The 21,069-nt window shown below is 36.4% G+C and overlaps 1 protein-coding gene across 1 annotated transcript; it reads left to right on the top strand.

The window, feature by feature from the left end:
* The first annotated feature begins 452 nt into the window (after window positions 1-452).
* Window positions 453-11,788, top strand: LOC127541632 (glycine N-acyltransferase-like protein 2). The gene is made up of 5 exons (XM_051966851.1): window positions 453-592; window positions 1,556-1,663; window positions 5,409-5,535; window positions 7,154-7,334; window positions 9,669-11,788. The coding sequence occupies exons 1-5, from the start codon at window positions 515-517 to the stop codon at window positions 10,075-10,077; spliced, it is 903 nt and encodes a 300-aa protein (XP_051822811.1). The 5' UTR covers window positions 453-514; the 3' UTR covers window positions 10,078-11,788.
* Window positions 11,789-21,069: the final 9,281 nt, after the last annotated feature.

The raw sequence follows: 21,069 nt of genomic DNA on the forward strand, positions 1-21,069 counted from the left end.
CAAATACTTGAAGAGAGCTTTATACCCTCTCCCCTTCCCATTGTCTTCTCTTCTCCAGTTTAACCTTCCTAGTTCCTTCAGTTGATTCTCAGATGACATGAGTTCAAGGCTCTTCTTCATGCTGGTTACTCTCCTTTGAACACCAATCAGCTTCTCAGTTATCTCAGATTCTGGTGCCCATAACTGAATACAATATTCCAGATGTGGTCTGATAAGGACGAAGGACAGTCAGAAGACTATTCTTGCTCCCTACATATTTGCTGGAAGACTATTCTCCCTTAAAGTAATTAAAGTGTCATTACCTTTTAGGGGTGTCACATCACAATGTTGACAAAACTGAAATGACAGTTTCTGATCTCTTTCCGAACTACTGCTATCTAACCATGTTTCCTTCTTCTTTTCCTCATAAAGTTAATTTTGTCTTCTGCTTCACCTTCTTGGTCATAGGTCCCTTGAATTCTTTTCTTCTTACTGTTACTTTTTGGTGAGAGACAAAGAGAGCGGTTCATATGCGATGATTCGATTACATGAAGCCAAATTGCTACAAAATCTGCACCGATCCCTGAGCAAAAGCCTCCCAGAGGCGATGAAGGTGAGCTGGAGAGAGAGTCATGGGATAGAAAGGAGAAATGAGACTCTAGTGTGATTCTTTGGATGAGGTGCTGGGTGGACAGAAGCTCAACAACGCAACTAAAGGAGTTGGGAGGTCAGCCAAGAGGAAATGAATTGGACTGTGATCAATTTATCATACTTTTCTGTACCTCCATTTATTAATATGTAAAGTGTGTACTCACTATCTCTTCTAGAAGTCTATCCTAGAATTCTTACTTTTATTCTTCTAGTCTGTACTATAGAATGAGAGAAGAAGAGACAGAGACAGATAGACATAAACATACATACAGCAACAGAGCAACACGAGAGATGAGAGAGAGAGAGAGAGAGAGAGAGAGAGAGAGAGAGAGAGAGTGAGAGAGCGAGAGAGAGAGAGAGAGAAACAGACAGACACACAGACACACACACAGAGAGAGTCAGACAGATATACAGCCACAGAGAGAGAGACAGAGAGACAGAGAGCAAGAGAGAGAGAGAGAGAGAGAGAGAGAAAGAGAGAGAGAGAGAGAGAGAAAGACTAAAAGTATTCAGTATTCACTATATGCAGGGAACTGAGATGGAAATTAAAATATAAGATAAAAATGATATTTTTAATTCTAATGAGATAATTAATTAATTAATTGAGGGGAGAGAAAGATAGTAGATAAAGAGGAATTCACATGAACATGACCTAGAAGAGACTGGAGAATGGCTTGAGCCCTTCCTGAAATGGTGGTTCTGGGGAAGAACTCACCAAAAGGAAAAGAGATCTTGATGGGTAGAGGCATTTACAAGGTAAAATGATTCCTCTTTCCTTGCATTTCCTAAATAAAGAATCTGGACAGGAATAAAAGGGGGTAGGATGGGAATATAGACAGGAATGGATGAGAAGATAGGAACAAAATCATTTTATAAGACACTAACTGAGCACTCTAGATTCATCTGCTTTCATTTTCTGCTTTAGGTATATGGCTCCATTTTTCACATTAATCGTGGAAACCCTTTCAATCTGGATGTACTAGTAGACTCCTGGCCAGACTATCAGACTGTTATTACCCGGCCTCAGAAACAGGCAAGTCTAATGAGTATTAAAATATTAGAAAAAAAGTCATTAAGACCAAGAGATTTCAGCCTAGAGAAAGAAGTCTTTCTTTTTTTCACCCAAGATTCCAAAAAATAGTCTTAAATTTGTAAGACAATTAAATCACTATGGAAGCTCATCTTTAAATTTGGGTTTTGATTGGTTATGGCAACTTTCACTTTGTCCTCTTACTTGACACACCTGAAATAACAAAGTTTCCCACTGTTATGTCACTGGCTTTTCATTTTTACAGTATCCTTAATGGCAATAGTGTTGTCTCGTCTTACTACAAATTATCATCCCTGATTTTATAACTTCCCAGATCTTTAAAATGTTTATCTTTTTATTGATACATTTGATTCTCCTATCATATTAACATTTGAATATATACATTCTTCTATACCAAACAAAATAATCTCTAAACATAAGATTTTTTTTCTTTTTTTAAATACTTTTGTTTTATTTTTGTGTATACATGTATATTAATTTTAACACACATTTCTTTATGACAATATTTGGAGAAAAAATCAGAACAAAAGGGAAAAAGTACAGGAGACAAACAGAAAAAAAGAAGTGAACATAGTATGTGTTGATTTACATTCAGTCGCCATAGTTCTCTTTTCTAGATGCAAATCGTGTTTTCTACCCAAAGTTTATTGGGATTGTCTTGAATCACTGAACCACTGAAAAGAACCAAGTCTTTCATAGTTGATCATCACATAATCTTGCTGTTACTGTGTACAATATATTCCTGGTTCTGCTTGTTTCACTCAGCATCAGTTCATGTAAATCTTTCCAGGCCTTTCTAAAATCAGCTTGTTCAAATTTTTTTTTATAGGACAATAATATTTCATTACCTTCATATACCACAACTTGTTCAGCTATTCCCCAATTGATGGGCATCTACTCATTTTCCAATTCTTTGCTACCACAAAAAGAGGTGCTAAAAACATTTTTACATAAGTAGGTCCTTTTTTCCTCCTTTATGATTTCTTTAGGATACAGACCCAGTAATGGCACTGCTGGGTCAAAGGGTATGCATAGTTTTATAGCCCCTTGAGCATAATTCCAAATTGCTGTCCAGAATGGTTGGATCATTTCACTAGACTTCACCAACAATACATTAATATCCCAGTTTTCCCACAGTTATCCTTATCTTTTTTCTGTGTGTGTGATATGAGGTGGTACCTGAGGTTTTTTTAAATTTGCATTTCTCTAATCAGTAGTGATGTAGAGCATTTTCCCATATGACTATAGATGATTTCTATTTTGTCATCTGAAAAATATCTGTTCATATCCTTTGACTACATATCATTTGGGGAATGAGTTGTATTTTTATAAATTTAACATAGTTGGTCACATATTTAAAAAATTAAACAAAATTTAAGAAGAGCAAAATGTTGTTTGGCAAAACCAACCAATACATCAACCATGTCTGAAAGGATGCATTATGCAAAGATACTTGATCTCATTTCTAAGAGAATAAAGACAATCTTTGAAAAAACAACCTGTTCTCTATCCCTAAGATGGCTTTCACTTCTAAATCACATTACTTTTTAATGTAAATCTGAAGAATATTCCAAAGTTTCATTTACAGCTTCTTTTTGAATGTGTATTTTTTTCTCAAACTACAGATTAACTCCCTTTCTTTATGTGCTTTCTTAGGAACCAAATATATATTAAAAATTAGTTATTATTATTTTTTTAGCTTTCAGAATTTAATTGGACAGTTTTGTGATGTTTTTGTTCTATAAATGTCCAGCTTTTTTTCAGGTAACTTTTGCTTGGGTTATTGCTTGTTTTTATGGCTTAAAATAGAACCTGGCACACAGTAGATCATAGTAGATGCTTAATAAATTTGATTGATTGATTATAGCAAATATGAGTATGTGATCTCCTTTGAGATTTTGCACCCCTTGAATACTGTTGCCTAGCAAATCACCTACATCACAATGTGGGAATTCATTCACCATTTTTTTTTATTATAATCTAAGTCAGTTAAATCAAGACTCCTTCTACAGGAAAGAAAGAACTTTAGGTATTGGGGCAAGCTAGTCTTTTTAAAAAGTCAATTTTCTAGCTTTGAATTCAGACAATACAGGGGAAGCTCTATGAGGAATAGAGACACCGTTGGTGGCTGATGAGAAAGAAAAAAAAAAAAAACAACCTTGTAAGAAAATGATTCAGACTGAACAAGACTTTAAGTCTACTCTGCAATCCAGGGAAGGGAGGGAGAAATAATATTCTCAATCTCTCTCATTCCCTCCCTCTCTTTCAAGCAGCATTAACATATGATTTGAAGAAAAATGGGATAGGGGTAAGAGTTTGGGAGTTTGGAATCCCAGAGATTTGGGATGTCTTGGCCATGAGTGCTTCCCATATGCATGTCTCTTGATTAATTGAATAGAGTTGTTTTTCCTGTCTTCCAATGCATGTTTGCATTTGTAGTTTCCCACAAATGATGAAATGTATGAGGGAATATCTTACTGGCATTGTTTATGCTCTACCATTTTCTTAGATATTTATCTTTTTGAGCTAATTGTGTCAACTAGATGATATTAAGGGATGGGAATCTTATAAGTTACTGCAAAGTCTTGATCAGTTCCCTGAATCCCTATCCTTCATAGTCAACCTGTAGATTTTTCACCTTTGACCACTTAAAGGAGAATATTTATTTATGGAGAATAATAAAGAACATAAAAGATGGGGCCCCTAGGTGGCTCAGTGGATAGAATACCAGCCCTGAAGTCAGGAGGGCCTGAGTTCAAATTTGACCTCAGACACTTAACACTTCCTGGCTGTGTGACCCTGGGCAAATCACTTAACCTCAATTGCTTCAGGGGGAAAGAAGAACATAAAAGAAAGCAGAGTTGCTTAGCATTGTGGATAAAAAAGACTTCTACCTTTCCCTCCATTTGTATCCTGAGGACTTAGATATGGCATTTGGGTGCTACAACGGAAAGAATGACATCAGAAAGGTAAATTCAAATCCATCCAAAATCACTTATTAGAAATGTGATTCTATTCACTAATCACTATCTCATTTTTTAAAGTAAAATGATGATATTAATATCACCCACATTTTCTCCCCCTCATCTTTTTTTTTAAATTTTCATATTTGGTTTGTTCCCAATTACATGAGAAATAAAAATAATTTTTAACCTTCATGCTTTATAATTTTAAGTTCCTGAAAGGTAAGCACTTTGATAAAGGTTTTACATGGGCAGTCATGTAAAACATATCTCCACCATGTTAGTTTGTAAAAGAAAACAGAAAAAAAAAATAAAATAGCAGGATATTTCAATCTGCATTTGGGCTGTATCAATCCTGTCTTTGAATAGATGTAAAATTTTGTTATCATATTTTTTATCATACGCCCTTTAGAATTGTCTTGGATTTTTCTATCTCTGGGGATAACTGTCATTTACTTTTGATCATTGCACAATATTGCTATTTCAGTGTGCAATGTTCTTCCGGTTGTGCTCATTTCACTTTGCATCAGTCTGTGTAAGTACTTGCTGGTTTTTTCTTAGAACATCCTGGTCATCATTTCTTTTGGCATAAAAATATTCCATTGCAATCATACCCAACAACTTGTTCAGCAGTTCCCCAATTTATGCATGTCCTCTTGATTTCCAATACCTTGTCACCACAAAAAGAAGTACTTTTGTATTATATAGGTCCTTTCCCTTTTCTGAATTTTTTTTTCCTCTCCCAATCTTGATCTTCCCTGTAGGAAATGATGGATGACAAGGATCACTACATAAACACTTACCACATCTTCTCCAAAGACTTCCAGAAATTGCCAGAGATCCTTGGATCTGATAGTGTCATCAACTGGAGACAAAGTCTCACAATCCAAGGTAACATATTGAAGGTGAAAGCAAAAGTCTCACAATCCAAGATAACATATTGAAGGTGAAAGCAAAATGCTTTAATTTGAGTTTCACAACAACCCAGTGAGAAAGGCATAGTTGGGGTTGTGAAGGAGAAAGCTTAAGCTCAGAGTCAGTTACTTGGCTCAGGACTATACAACTAAAGGATTTCAGAAGCAGAATTTGAGGTAAACTCTGTGAGTCCAAAGCCAGTACTCCATATCCCATTTTATGTTCCCATAATGCTTACTCTCTATATGGTACCATAATATGTTTGGATACAACTAAGGGCATATAATGTGACACATATTCTGGAGGAATTTACAATGTGACTAAAATGACAGAAGAGATAAATACATAATATCTATTAGAGCAATGAAAACATTGAGCAATGAGAACCAATTTGACCTAGAACTGAGCAGGGAGATAAAGTGCCTATCCAAGGAAATACAGCTGATGAGAGAGAGTGGTTTTTGATCTTGGACCTATTGATTACAAGTCCATCTCTTTTTTACATATAGCCCTTCAATCTTGAATGAAAGACCTGATGTATAAATATTGGGTTGTAGGAAGAGCCTTAGACTCAAAGTAAGAATGTATGGTTTCTCATCCTGGCTCTGTTTCTTCCTCAATGTGTGACTTTGGGATAATTAATTTCCTTCTCTGGAATATGGGTGATCTTTCATGTCCCTTTCATCCTATTAAGCTATTATTTTCCCTGTTTAAATGAAGGACTAACAATGTTCAATGAGAAGTTGAAGAGAGCTTTCTTTTAGTTTCTGACTAAGAAAAAGGAATGGAAATCATTGAATACTTCCTGAACCTGAGCTGAGCACTGAAGCCAGAGATGGGGGTAATAGATATATTTTTGAAACCAGATTTGTCCCTTGTCCCTCTCGTGTCTTTGCTCAGTCAGAGGTGGGACAGGCCAGTGACTGATCCAGTTGACTGATCCAGGCAGATAAATGATGGTGGTCAAGATTATTAAATCATTCCCTGAAAGAATAGTTAGACACCATCTAGTCAAAATCACTAATTAAGTGAGAAAAATCAGCAGGATGCCTAGCACAGTTCCAGACTCACAGTACATGATAGATAAATACTTGCTCCCTACCTCTGGTACTAGAGATAGAGTCCCAAAGTGGGAAAATAGAGAGTCAATGTCCTGTGATATGGGTTCATTTTTTCCAGTCATCGAATACTATGTAAAGGAGCTTACCATCTAGTGAATAGTATAATGGAAGGAAGTCAGAAAGACAAAGATTTATATTACCAAAGACACTGCTAAGTCATTTAGCTTTTTTCATCCTCACTTTCCTCATCTGCAAAAATCTCTTTCAACCTTAAATCTCTGAGTTATTGTGGGAATAGATGCTACAGCAGACGGACTTAGTGTCAGGAGGACTCGAGTTTGGTTCTTGCCTCAGACTCTTACTGGATGTCTGACTCAAGCAAATCACTTAGCTTCTCTGGGCTTCAATTTCTTTCTGTGTAAAATGAGGGGATTCACTTAAAGACTTCCAAAGTTTGTTTCAATTTGATCAACGAGGCTATGATTCTCTGCTGAGATAGTTAAGCCATATGAATACTGTTATTCTTTTTCCAGGTTGCCAAAATGGTTTACATGAAAAGATAAGAGATATTGTGGCTTCCAAGTCAATAAAGATGGATTACTCCAAGAGGTTTCTCTACATAAGAGATGATGTTCTGGAATCTGGTACTGCTAACACAAACAATCTGCTGAGTTTATATGAAGCAATCTGTTCAGAAAATGTGAAGTTCAGAAGGTAGGCAATAATTAATCAATAATCTAAAACCAACAAGCATTCGAGAGCACCAAATATGTGCCAATTTCTTTTCTAAGAGATGCATGTATCAACAAAAAGCAAATCAATGCTTTTGCTCAAGGAGATTGTACTCTGTAGGGAGATAATATACATACACATATCACACTTACAAGTATGTACAGCACAATAGATATGATGCAAACATAAAAAAGATATGTTGAGATTGGATGGCAATGGAAAAAAAATGCTATTGGTGTAGAATGCAGGTGAATCATGACTTTATATAGAAAGTTATTCCTTAACTTAATTGCTAAGAGGATTAATGTTTTTAAGAAGCAAAAGTAAATATATTTGGTTCCACTTTGGTTCTGTAAATGGTTGCTCAGAGCATTTTGATCAGAAATTAGGATATTTTAGAGTGGAACATTATGTATTCATTAAAATGAAATATGCCCTTGAACAACATCATTTAAGAAGGAGGAGGAGAAGGAAAACAAGCTGAAGAAGGAGGAAGTGGATGAGAAAGAGATGAGGAAAAGAAGAAGCAGATATAATAGCAGTAGTTATTGTCATCATCGTCTTGGTCATAGTATTAGAAAGGTGATGAGGAAGTGCATTCCAAAGTGAAGACTATTATTGCAAAGATACAGAGATATGAAATTGAGTAACATGGAAGAGGAAAAGGGAAAAAAAGTCCGGACTCTAGCATGGATGTAAAAGAATAGTGTGTAATTTAACTAGAAAGGGGGGGGAGGGGATGGCGCTAGGTTGTAAATTATTAAATAATAGATTTTAAAAGTTTTGATTAGTTTTTAGGAAAAATAGGGAAATCCTGGGTTTTTTTCCATTGTTAAGTTCACATCTCTATTGTACAAACATCACTTTCATGCTTTTGTGGACAGTAAAATAGAGTGAAAGGAAAATTGAGGCAGGGAGACCAATTAGGAATCTCCTACAGTAGTCCTTAGGGAGAGATGAACAGCATTTGCATCATGGCTATGTGAGTAGAAACAAGAATAGGAAGCAAAAAGCCAAAGGTTTAATTTTCTAATATGTTTCTTGTAATGAACAAAAGAAAGCTGCCAGAAAGTAACCATCCATGACTCTCCAATGATGAAGTCCTCAGATACTATAGGACAGTAAGAATAACAGCTAGCATTTATAGATCATTTTAATACTTGCAGAGGGTCTTACACATAAAGATCTCAATTGATCTTTAGAAAAAAAAATCTAGTAGCTGATTTAAGTGATTTGCCTAGGCTCACATAGGTAGTAAATGACTGAGTCAGATTTTAACTCAGATCTTTCTGACTCCAGACCCACTGCTCTACCCACTGAACCACACACAGGAAAAAAGTCTCCAGAATAAAATGATAAAAATCTACATGATACACATGTAGAAAGACAGGTGTTATGGTATAGTGGGTAAAAAGATGATCTATAAGTTAAAGTGAACTGGGTTCATGTCTTTTCTGTGATAAAGATCTCTGTGACCTTAGAAAATTACGTAATTTCTCAATGTCCTAAATTCAGTTCAACAAATAACAAGGGTTATTGATATCCAAAGATTTGGTTCTATTACACAAGACTTTTGATATGAAAGGAGATATGGGGCAAATTAAATACCAATTTCAACAATGTTGGGTTCTTGAATGCTATGACAAGAAATAGAAAGTTGTGGCAGAGCTCCCAAATTGGAAAGGTTTTAAGTATGGGTTTAAAAAATAGACTAAAAATCTCTCTTTGGAAAATGTAAGCTTGAAGAAACTCATGCCCAGTAGACTCACCATGGGGAGGGAGAGAGAGGATAAGACTGTGAACAAACTCATAAAGAACTTATATATATATATATATATATATATATTGTAGTCCTCAATAAGTTAAAAGTGTTTTCAAAATATTGAAGGTCAATGTGAATACAGAAATGTGTCCATTTTGTCCAATCAATACTGAGCCCTGTGTAATGCACTGGGCTAGAAGCTATAGGAGATACAAAGATAAGGATGAAATTGCCTTCACTCTAATAAAATAGAGAGTCTTGTGCTTTTGCTGATAGATACACTCAAGAAAAAAAAATCTACAAGACAAAAAACAAATTAGTAAGAAAGTAAGATATGATTAGTTCCAAATATGGACAAAAAGATGATTTCTTAAGAAGTGTCACTTGAAATGAGGCTATCAACAGATGGAGACAGGAGTGAGGGGGAGGTTAGAGATGGAATTTAGGGAGATTGCTAACTTAGGGCACATGAGGATCAAAGATCTAAACATGGGAAGGTGCAGGAAGTCTTTGGAAAACAAGTAAGAGATAAAATAATGTTTTTCTTTGCATAGAAATAACAACATCAAACCTTCCCTTTTGGATGTTTCCCATGCTGAACTTGTGAATAACAACTGGAAATATGGACAGAATGAGAAGAGCCTGAGATTTGTCAAACGCTGCCTCCAAAACTTTCCTGGATACTGTCTGCTGGGTCCAGAAGGGAACCCCATATCTTGGACTATAATAGAACACACTTGTGAACTGAGGATGAGTTATACCCTACCTGAATATCGAAGCAGAAGAATTACCCAGTGGATGGGAATTGGTTATATGCAACATCTGAAAGAGAATGATATGCCATTTTATGGTCATGTGGAGGAGATGAATGAGCAATCCCACAAATTAGCGAAATTTCTTGGTTTCCATCCAATGGATTGTGGTTGGCATGAATGGAAATGTGTGCCAGATGAACTTCTTTAACTACCACTTTTCCAATCCAATTAACCTAATTTCTAAACACTATTCTCAATTCTTGCAGTTGCCATGGGAAACATCATCCATCAGTGTAAACTAACAATTACTTGGAAATTGACAATTTATTTCCTCTTGATAGATATCAACACATGAAGATTTCTGGAAAAATACTGTCCCTGGAATCAGAAAAGTCTGAATTCAAGTCTCACTTATTTCTAATAATAATTAGATAATTAATAATAATAATAAGGCAAGTCCTTTTAACTTTCCAGGCAGCTACAAAATAAGCGACTTGGATTAGTGAAGTGACAAACTCCTTCTAGCTCTCCCATTCTATCCATCTACATAAGTTTATATTGTGAGTGAGGAATTAGTTTCAGGAGGTAGAGAAAACTGGCTCACTTATTGCCGTCCTATAGACACATTCCCAAAATGGCTCTAAGATGACAAAACTCTTTTTTAATAGCTTTTTATTTTCAAAATAACATGCAAAGATAGTTTTCAACAGTTACCCTTTCAAAACCTTGTGTTCCAAATTTTTCTCTCTCCCTCTTTACCTCCCCTCTCTCCTAGACAGCAATTAATGCAGTATAGGTTAAACATGAGCCATTCTTCTATACATACTTCCATATTTATCTTGTTGTACAAGAAAAATCAGATGAAAAAGGAAAAAGAAAATGAGAAAGAAAATAAAAGCAAGCAAACAACAACAAAAAAAGTGAACATACTATTTTTTTTAATTTTTATTTAATAATTACTTTATATTGACACTCGTTTCTGTTCCAAATTTTTTTTCCCTCCCTCCCTCCACCCCCTCCCCTAGATGGCAAGCAGTCCTTTATATGTTGGATATGTTGCAGTATATCCTAGATACAATATATGTTTGCAGAACCGAACAGTTCTCTTGTTGCATAGGGAGAATTGGATTCAGAAGGTATAAATAACCCGGGAAGAAAAACAAAAATGCAGATAGTTCACATTCGTTTCCCAGTGTTCTTTCTTTGGGTGTAGCTGCTTTTGTCCGTCATTTATCAATTGAAACTCAGGTCTCTTTGTCAAAGAAATCCCCTTCCATCAAAATATGTCCTCATACAATATCGTTGTCGAAGTGTATAATGATCTCCTGGTTCTGCTCATTTCACTTAGCATCAGTTCATGTAAGTCTCGCCAGTCCTCTCTGTATTCATCCTGCTGGTCATTTCTTACAGAACAATAATATTCCATAACATTCATATACCATAATTTACCCAGCCATTCTCCAATTGATGGGCATCCATTCATTTTCCAGTTTCTAGCCACTACAAACAGGGCTGCTACAAACATTTTGGCACATACAGGTCCCTTTCCCTTCTTTAGTATTTCTTTGGGATATAAGCCCAATAGAAACACTGCTGGATCAAAGGGTATGCACAATTTGATAATTTTTTGGGCATAATTCCAGATTGCTCTCCAGAATGGTTGGATTCGTTCACAACTCCACCAACAATGCAATAGTGTCCCAGTTTTCCCGCATCCCCTCCAACATTCATCATTATTTTTTCCTGTCATCTTAGCCAATCTGACAGGTGTGTAGTGGTATCTCAGAGTTGTCTTAATTTGCATTTCTCTGATCAATAATGATTTGGAACACTCTTTCATATGAGTGGTAATAGTTTCAATTTCATCCTCTGAAAATTGTCTGTTCATATCCTTTGACCATTTATCAATTGGAGAATGGCTTGATTTCTTATAAATTTGAGTCAGGTGAACATACTATTTTGAGATCCACAATCAGTCCCCATAGTCCTCTCTCTGGGTGTATATGGCTCTTTCCATCACAAGTCTATGGATCTAGCCTGCATCACCTCATTGTTGAAAAGAGCTACATCTGTCAGAGTTGATCATCCATCACATAATCTTGTTGTTGCTGTGTACATTGTTCTCTTGGTTCTATTCATTTCACTTAGCAACACTTCATAAGTCTTTTCAGGCGACTCTGAAATCATCCTGCCGATCATTTCTTGTAGAACAAGGATATCCCATTACATTCATATATCACAACTTGTTCATCCGTTCTCCAACTGATGGGTATCCACTCAGTTTTCCAGGTCTTTGCCACTGCAAAAAGGGCTGCCACAAACACTTTTGCACAGTAAGTCCTTTCCCCTTGTTTATGATCTCTTTGTTAAAACTATTTTTCCATATCAACCCAGGAATATGAAAAACAGCATTCTATGCAAAGTGAGTCCCTTCTGATTAAAGAGTTTGACACCTTTAAGTTGTAACATCACTTTTAGACTTCATTGCTGGAGATCAAGGTTACTTATATCCATTGTTCCATTTAGGGACAGTGAGATTATACAATGGATAGAATGCAAGGCCTGTGGTCAGGAAGACATCTTCCCGAGTTCAAATCTGTCTTGACATGCATACTTCCTGTCTGACTGAGCAAGTTTTCTTCCTTGTTTGCTTCAGGTTTTAAATCTGTAAAATGAACAAGAGAAGGAAAGGACAAACCACTCCATTTTCTGTGCCAAGAAATGCCTGGATGGGGTCACAAAGTGTTTGACACTACTGAAATGCCTGAACAATAATAGATTGTCCAATAGATCAAAGAATTCAGTGAGTTTCTTGATATTTTGATAGCATGACCATTTGAGTCTCAAAAACCATGGTAGTTTTTCAAGGAGATTTCTGTTGACTCTAACTTACTCAGGTTAACCCATCGTGGTACAGATTCTGCTCAAAATGGTACTTCCTAAAAAAAACCAGACTAGAGTGCTTATCTGGAAAGGCATCCCTCAAAATTGCCTGAGTCATATTATCCTTCCTTTAGATTATGGCACAAGACTCTCAGTTAAGTACCAGAAGAGATTCAAAGTTCCATTTGGTGCAAATACTGGTTTTTTTTGCCACCTCAGTGAGAGTACATTGTGCCATCATAGTGAAATAACCCAGGCAATAAAATTCAAGACAGCCATAGTAATTCATAATTTAGAAATAATTTATTTGTAACTGGCCTAGATGGTGTGCATGGCCAGGACGGACCTTCAGTAGGATTCTGGCATGGTTCCGTGCCCAACTGAAGTAGGGATAGCCTTATAAGCATTCTTGTTCACCCTTGCTGGCACCTTTGACATTAAACAGTAACTCAACTTTACAGGAAGAAAGATACAAAGGCAGATGTTTTAACATAGATAGGGATCAGGGTTAGGTGATGGCCCTCATGGAACAGATATCCTTGGGAGCATTGTTGATCTGGCACTTTGAAGTGCAAAAGAAGTCCCCTAATCTAGCTGAGCAGACCCTTCTCTGGGCCCTTTAAGCTAAGACTGAGGGAAGGGAGGGGAGGCCAGTCCTTTGTCCATTTCAATATGGACAATAAGATAAGACAGACTCTGAAATGTAGGCCACAGGATAACAATTTTGCAATCTGATTGTATGAAAACCAATGGATCTGGATGCTCCTTGAACCTGTAACAGAATGATACAACTTGGAGTTCTTTCAGAAAAGGCAAAGGTGACTAGCTAAAAGTTTGCTCAAGACTAGTACTAAAGAGAGCCAGGCTATCTCTTAACCTATGTTATTTACATTTTTATATTACATAAGCTAGACCTATGTTTCTGAGCTATGTATTACATACAACTATGTCTTAGTTAATTGCTGAAATGCTTTCACTAGGCTGGAAACATTCAGATATTTGCATTCTATCCACTGTGCCACCTAGCTGCCCCATCCCTAAATCTAAAAAACAGGATACAAAGTCTTCTAACTATAACAGAGGGACTTTCTATAATATTTTTAATACTTTTTCAGTAATTATGATCTCATCTTTAATACTATTATGAAATATAACAAAGCCTTTACTCTAAATTCTTTATTGTTAATATGCTACAGTGTACATAGAGAAGATATTCATGAGCTGTTGAAACTAAAAAATCAATAATTTTGGTTGAATTTCAATAACAATCATCATGTAATCATTGATCATTGATATACCTTTGTCCACATCACTGATTTAAAATAAGCAAACAAAACTAAATGACTGTAGGCTAAGGATTTTGCATAGATGGACAAATAAAATCTATTAACACTTGGCATTTGGAGGGGTTTGTTTTGTATTTCTTCATCTAATATACATTCATGGTATTATAACAAGGACTATTATATCTAGTCATTTAAAACAGATTTTTTTATTGGGATCAATATTTCAATTTTCCTGCATTGCCTCATTCTCCACCATTGTGTTTGTTCAAGATTTCGTCTTTCAATTGCTCAGTAAGATCATACTTAAAAAATTGAGTGTTAGGATGATTCTCAAACACAATCTAGTTCCATGGATACTGAAACAATGGTGCTTTCTAAAGCAAATGTAGTAATAATCATTCAAACTTTGTTCGACAAATCTAATGAGATATATTGGATTTCTTTGACAAAGAGACCTGAGTTTCAATTGATAAATGACGGACAAAAGCAGCTACACCCAAAGAAAGAACACTGGGAAACGAATGTGAACTATCTGCATTTTTGTTTTTTCTTCCCGGATTATTTATACCTTCTGAATCCAATTCTCCCTACGCATCAAGAGAACTGTTCGGTTCTGCAAACATATATTGTATCTAGGATATACTGCAACATATCCAACATATAAAGGACTGCTTGCCATCTAGGGGAGGGGGTGGAGGGAGGGAGGGGAAAAAAATCGGAACAGAAATGAGTGTCAATATAATGTAATTATTAAATAAAAAATTAAAAAAAAAAAAAAAAAAAAAAAAAAAAAAAAAAAAAAAAAAAAAAAAAAAAAAAAAAAAAAAAAAAAAAAAAAAAGAACAATAATATTCCATAACATTCATATACCATAATTTACCCAGCCATTCTCCAATTGATGGGCATCCATTCATTTTCCAGTTTCTAGCCACTACAAACAGGGCTGCTACAAACATTTTGGCACATACAGGTCCCTTTCCCTTCTTTAGTATTTCTTTGGGATATAAGCCCAATAGAAACACTGCTGGATCAAAGGGTATGCACAATTTGATAATTTTTTGGGCATAATTCCAGATTGCTCTCCAGAATGGTTGGATTCGTTCACAACTCCACCAACAATGCAATAGTGTCCCAGTTTTCCCGCATCCCCTCCAACATTCATCATTATTTTTTCCTGTCATCTTAGCCAATCTGACAGGTGTGTAGTGGTATCTCAGAGTTGTCTTAATTTGCATTTCTCTGATCAATAATGATTTGGAACACTCTTTCATATGAGTGGTAATAGTTTCAATTTCATCCTCTGAAAATTGTCTGTTCATATCCTTTGACCATTTATCAATTGGAGAATGGCTTGATTTCTTATAAATTTGAGTCAGGTGAACATGCTATTTTGAGATCCACAATCAGTCCCCATAGTCCTCTCTCTGGGTATATATGGCTCTTTCCATCACAAGTCTATGGATCTAGCCTGCATCACCTCATTGTTGAAAAGAGCTACATCTGTCAGAGTTGATCATCCATCACATAATCTTGTTGTTGCTGTGTACATTGTTCTCTTGGTTCTATTCATTTCACTTAGAAACACTTCACATAAGTCTCTTCAGGCCGCTCTGAAATCATTCTGCCTATCATTTCATATAGAACAATAATATCCCATTACATTCATATATCACAACTTGTTCATCCGTTCTCCAACTGATGGGCATCCACTCAGTTTTCCTGGTCTTTGCCACTGCAAAAAGGGCTGCCACAAACACTTTTGCACAGTAAGTCCTTTCCCCTTGTTTATGATCTCTTTGTTAAAACTATTTTTCCATATCAACCCAGGAATATGAAAAACAGCATTCTATGCAAAGTGAGTCCCTTCTGATTAAAGAGTTTGACACCTTTAAGTTGTAACATCACTTTTAGACTTCATTGCTGGAGATCAAGGTTACTTATATCCATTGTTCCATTTAGGGACAGTGAGATTATACAATAGATAGAATGCAAGGCCTGCGGTCAGGAAGACATCTTCCCGAGTTCAAATCTGTCTTGACATGCATACTTCCTGTCTGACTGAGCAAGTTTTCTTCCTTGTTTGCTTCAGGTTTTAAATCTGTAAAATGAACAAGAGAAGGAAAGGACAAACCACTCCATTTTCTGTGCCAAGAAATGCCTGGATGGGGTCACAAAGTGTTTGACACTACTGAAATGCCTGAACAATAATAGATTGTCCAATAGATCAAAGAATTCAGTGAGTTTCTTGATATTTTGATAGCATGACCATTTGAGTCTCAAAAACCATGGTAGTTTTTCAAGGAGATTTCTGTTGACTCTAACTTACTCAGGTTAACCCATCGTGGTACAGATTCTGCTCAAAATGGTACTTCCTAAAAAAAACCAGACTAGAGTGCTTATCTGGAAAGGCATCCCTCAAAATTGCCTGAGTCATATTATCCTTCCTTTAGATTATGGCACAAGACTCTCAGTTAAGTACCAGAAGAGATTCAAAGTTCCATTTGGTGCAAATACTGGTTTTTTTTGCCACCTCAGTGAGAGTACATTGTGCCATCATAGTGAAATAACCCAGGCAATAAAATTCAAGACAGCCATAGTAATTCATAATTTAGAAATAATTTATTTGTAACTGGCCTAGATGGTGTGCATGGCCAGGACGGACCTTCAGTAGGATTCTGGCATGGTTCCGTGCCCAACTGAAGTAGGGATAGCCTTATAAGCATTCTTGTTCACCCTTGCTGGCACCTTTGACATTAAACAGTAACTCAACTTTACAGGAAGAAAGATACAAAGGCAGATGTTTTAACATAGATAGGGATCAGGGTTAGGTGATGGCCCTCATGGAACAGATATCCTTGGGAGCATTGTTGATCTGGCACTTTGAAGTGCAAAAGAAGTCCCCTAATCTAGCTGAGCAGACCCTTCTCTGGGCCCTTTAAGCTAAGACTGAGGGAAGGGAGGGGAGGCCAGTCCTTTGTCCATTTCAATATGGACAATAAGATAAGACAGACTCTGAAATGTAGGCCACAGGATAACAATTTTGCAATCTGATTGTATGAAAACCAATGGATCTGGATGCTCCTTGAACCTGTAACAGAATGATACAACTTGGAGTTCTTTCAGAAAAGGCAAAGGTGACTAGCTAAAAGTTTGCTCAAGACTAGTACTAAAGAGAGCCAGGCTATCTCTTAACCTATGTTATTTACATTTTTATATTACATAAGCTAGACCTATGTTTCTGAGCTATGTATTACATACAACTATGTCTTAGTTAATTGCTGAAATGCTTTCACTAGGCTGGAAACATTCAGATATTTGCATTCTATCCACTGTGCCACCTAGCTGCCCCATCCCTAAATCTAAAAAACAGGATACAAAGTCTTCTAACTATAACAGAGGGACTTTCTATAATATTTTTAATACTTTTTCAGTAATCATGATCTCATCTTTAATACTATTATGAAATGTAACAAAGCCTTTACTCTAAATTCTTTATTGTTAATATGCTACAGTGTACATAGAGAAGATATTCATGAGCTGTTGAAATTAAAAAATCAATAATTTTGGTTGAATTTCAATAACAATCATCATGTAATCATTGATCATTGATATACCTTTGTCCACATCACTGATTTAAAACAAGCAAACAAAGCTAAATGACTGTAGGCCAAGGATTTTGCATAGATGGACAAATAAAATGTATTAACACTTGGCATTTGGAGGGGTTTGTTTTGTATTTCTTCATCTAATATACATTCATGGTATTATAACAAGGACTATTATATCTAGTCATTTAAAACAGATTTTTTTATTGGGATCAATATTTCAATTTTCCTGCATTGCCTCATTCTCCACCATTGTGTTTGTTCAAGATTTCGTCTTTCAATTGCTCAGTAAGATCATACTTAAAAAATTGAGTGTTAGGATGATTCTCAAACACAATCTAGTTCCATGGATACTGAAACAATGGTGCTTTCTAAAGCAAATGTAGTAATAATCATTCAAACTTTGTTCGACAAATCTAATGAGATATATTGGACCTCCTACAACACAGCTTAATTGTAAAGAAGGCTTTTTCTTATCTCAAGCTTAAGTCTACTAATTTGAAACTTTGGTCCATCATTCCTAATTCTGCCAACCATTCTGTTAATACAAGAAAGATAAATATAATCCTTCCACATCATATCCTTCCCATTATTTGAAGAATGCTATCTTGGTTTTAGTCTTCTTTTCCCAGGGCTAAAGAGATTCAATTCTGTCAAAACATTCAAGGATTTATACCATTTTTTCATGTTCATTTTCCATGATACTCTTCCCAGTTCCTAAATATGCCTCCTAAAATGTATTCCCTAGACCTAAAAAAAAAAAGGTAATACCTCCTTTGGTGTTTTCATCTCCCTTCCTGAGAACTCAGGGAGGGTGTGACCACTTTCTTTTTATGGTGTTTTCACTCCTTTTATGAGCAGTCAAGGAAGGTGGGATCACCTTCTTTTTGGGGATTCTCACCTCCTTGAGAAGTCAGGGAGGTCATGACCACCTATGTTCTAAAATCAAAAGAAAGCGAGAGATTTCCTTCTGTGGGCTACTGAGGGTTTTGAACATAATGATGTACAACTTCCTTTCTAGCTCTAACATTCTACAACACTGTAGAACAATTCACAGTTTTTCCTTCTGTGGGCTACTGAGGGTTTTGAACATAATGATGTACAACTTCCTTTCTAGCTCTAACATTCTACAACACTGTAGAACAATTCACAATTTTTCCTTGGGTCTGACCATTAGACAATTTCCCAATCTATCTAATTTTAGACTCAATTTCCAAAGACACACAATACTTATAATTTAATACAACTAGCTTTAGGAAATTATATAAGTATTAGAATAAGGAAAAAGAAGAAAGAGGGGGAGGGGGAGGTGCCAACTAAACTAGGTGAAAAGGAGAAAGCAGGAGAAATTAGATCATTCCACATCTCATGACCCTCCCCCTCAATTAACCATTCATGGGTGGGGGGAGAAGGAGGAGGGGGAGAGGCAGAAACATATTCAGCACCACCTATGAAGCAGCCTGTGACAAGATTAGAAAAGGCATTAGTTAAGGTAAAACATGAAGAACAGGATATATCTGATTTTATAAATGCATACCCTGTGATTGAAGAGTCTTCAAGTCAAAAAAGGAGAAGATACACTCCTTTTGATCTGGAAAAAATTAAGGATGTGAAAAAAAGTTGCACTCTTTATGGGGCTACATTCTCTTACATTAAAATGTTACTAAATAGTTTGGCTTGTGAAATTTAACCCCAAGTGATTGGAAATCCATAGCAAGGACATGTTTAGAACCTGGACAAAACTTGTTGCGGTTTTAGAAGTACCGTAAATTACGCAGGATTCAAGCCTGATGCAATAGGCAAACAGGAATTAATGTACAAGTCACTTTTGATCAACTAGCTGGTGAAGGTCAGTATGGAGAGAATTCAGAGGAGATTAAAAAGCTTATGGGCAGATTGTAACTGGGCTATAAAAGCTTGGGGGTTCCCTTGCAGGAAAAGATTGAGGGAAAACCTTCACAAAAATAGAACAATGAACCCTTTATGGATTTTGTGGGACATTTGCAAAGAGCTGTAACAAGAACCATTGGAGAAAATGCAGCTACAGAAATAATGACCAGACATCTGGCTAAGGAAAATGCTAATGAGGTTTGCAAAAGAATTATATGGGGACTACACAAAGATGCTCCTTTAGAGGAGATCATAAGATGCCGCGTCACAGTGGGTACAAATGCTTATTATACCCAGACTATGATGAACATGGGAAGACAGGATCCCTCTTGCCAAGGGATTTTAGAGAAAATCGTCCATGTTTTCAGTGTGGAAAAATAGGACATCTGAGGGCACAGTGTAGATATGGAGATAGAGTGAGAAGACAGGCTGAGAGAAGACCTAAAACCCCACGTCCAAAATGCAACCAAGGCTTCCACTGGGCCTCCGAATGTAGACTGATCCAGGGAAATGAGAGGCAGGGCCCAGCTCCAAGATATCATACAAAAGATAGGTGGGGCATGATGGGAGGCTGAGTTAACACCCAGAGAGTCTTTAGAAAGTCAGGACTCTGATGTGATCAATCAGCCTAAAAGTAATTACATGGCAGAAAGGGATCATATGATCAACCAACAGAAAAGCAATCAGATAGCAGAAAGGGATTACTACTGGAGAGAATACAGGCTTTTTAAACCAATAGGGCAGTGTCCAGCACAAACAGCTCCAATGTAATTATCAGATGATGAGGAGAGATTTAGAAACAGATGGGTGGCAACAAGCACCTGGAGAGAGACAGAAAAGGAGAAAAACCTCAAAACAAAGGAGAAGATCTAAAAAGCATCTGACACTGAAAGAGCATGACTGCTAATGAGACTGTTAAAGAACTTTAAAATCTGTAGGAATCATTGGATTCCCTAACACAAGATGAAACTGTTTCAGTTCTTGAAAACCAGCAGGAATCATTGGATTCCTTGAGATGAAAAATTGTTGATGAGACTATTGCAGGACTTCAAAACTTGCAGGAATTATTGAATTCCTGGCACAAGAACAAATGGACAATAGATTTCTTTTGGACTATTTCTAGGACTTAGGGACATGTATAAATTCTCATGTTGGCCTATGTTATATTGCTATGTGTTTATGTAATTTATGTAATCATGTGTAATACCTCCCATATTGATGGATTTATGTATACCTGTTTCAAGTGAGCGGCTTCAGAAACCCACTAATCTGATTTGATTTCCCATTTCCTTTGGTGTTTTCATCTCCCTTTCTGAGAACTCAGGGAGGGTGTGACCACTTTCTTTTTATGGTGTTTTCACTCCTTTTGTGAGCAGTCAGGGAGGTGGGATCACCTTCTTTTTTGGGATTCTCACCTTCTTGAGAAGTCAGGGAGGTCATGACCACCTATGTTCTAAAATCAAAAGAAAGCGGGAGATTTTCTTCTCTGGGCTACTGAGGGTTTTGAACATGATGATGTATAACTTCCTTTCTAGC

This window comes from Antechinus flavipes, chromosome 6, assembly GCF_016432865.1.
Source record: "Antechinus flavipes isolate AdamAnt ecotype Samford, QLD, Australia chromosome 6, AdamAnt_v2, whole genome shotgun sequence".
Lineage (NCBI taxonomy): Eukaryota > Metazoa > Chordata > Mammalia > Dasyuromorphia > Dasyuridae > Antechinus > Antechinus flavipes.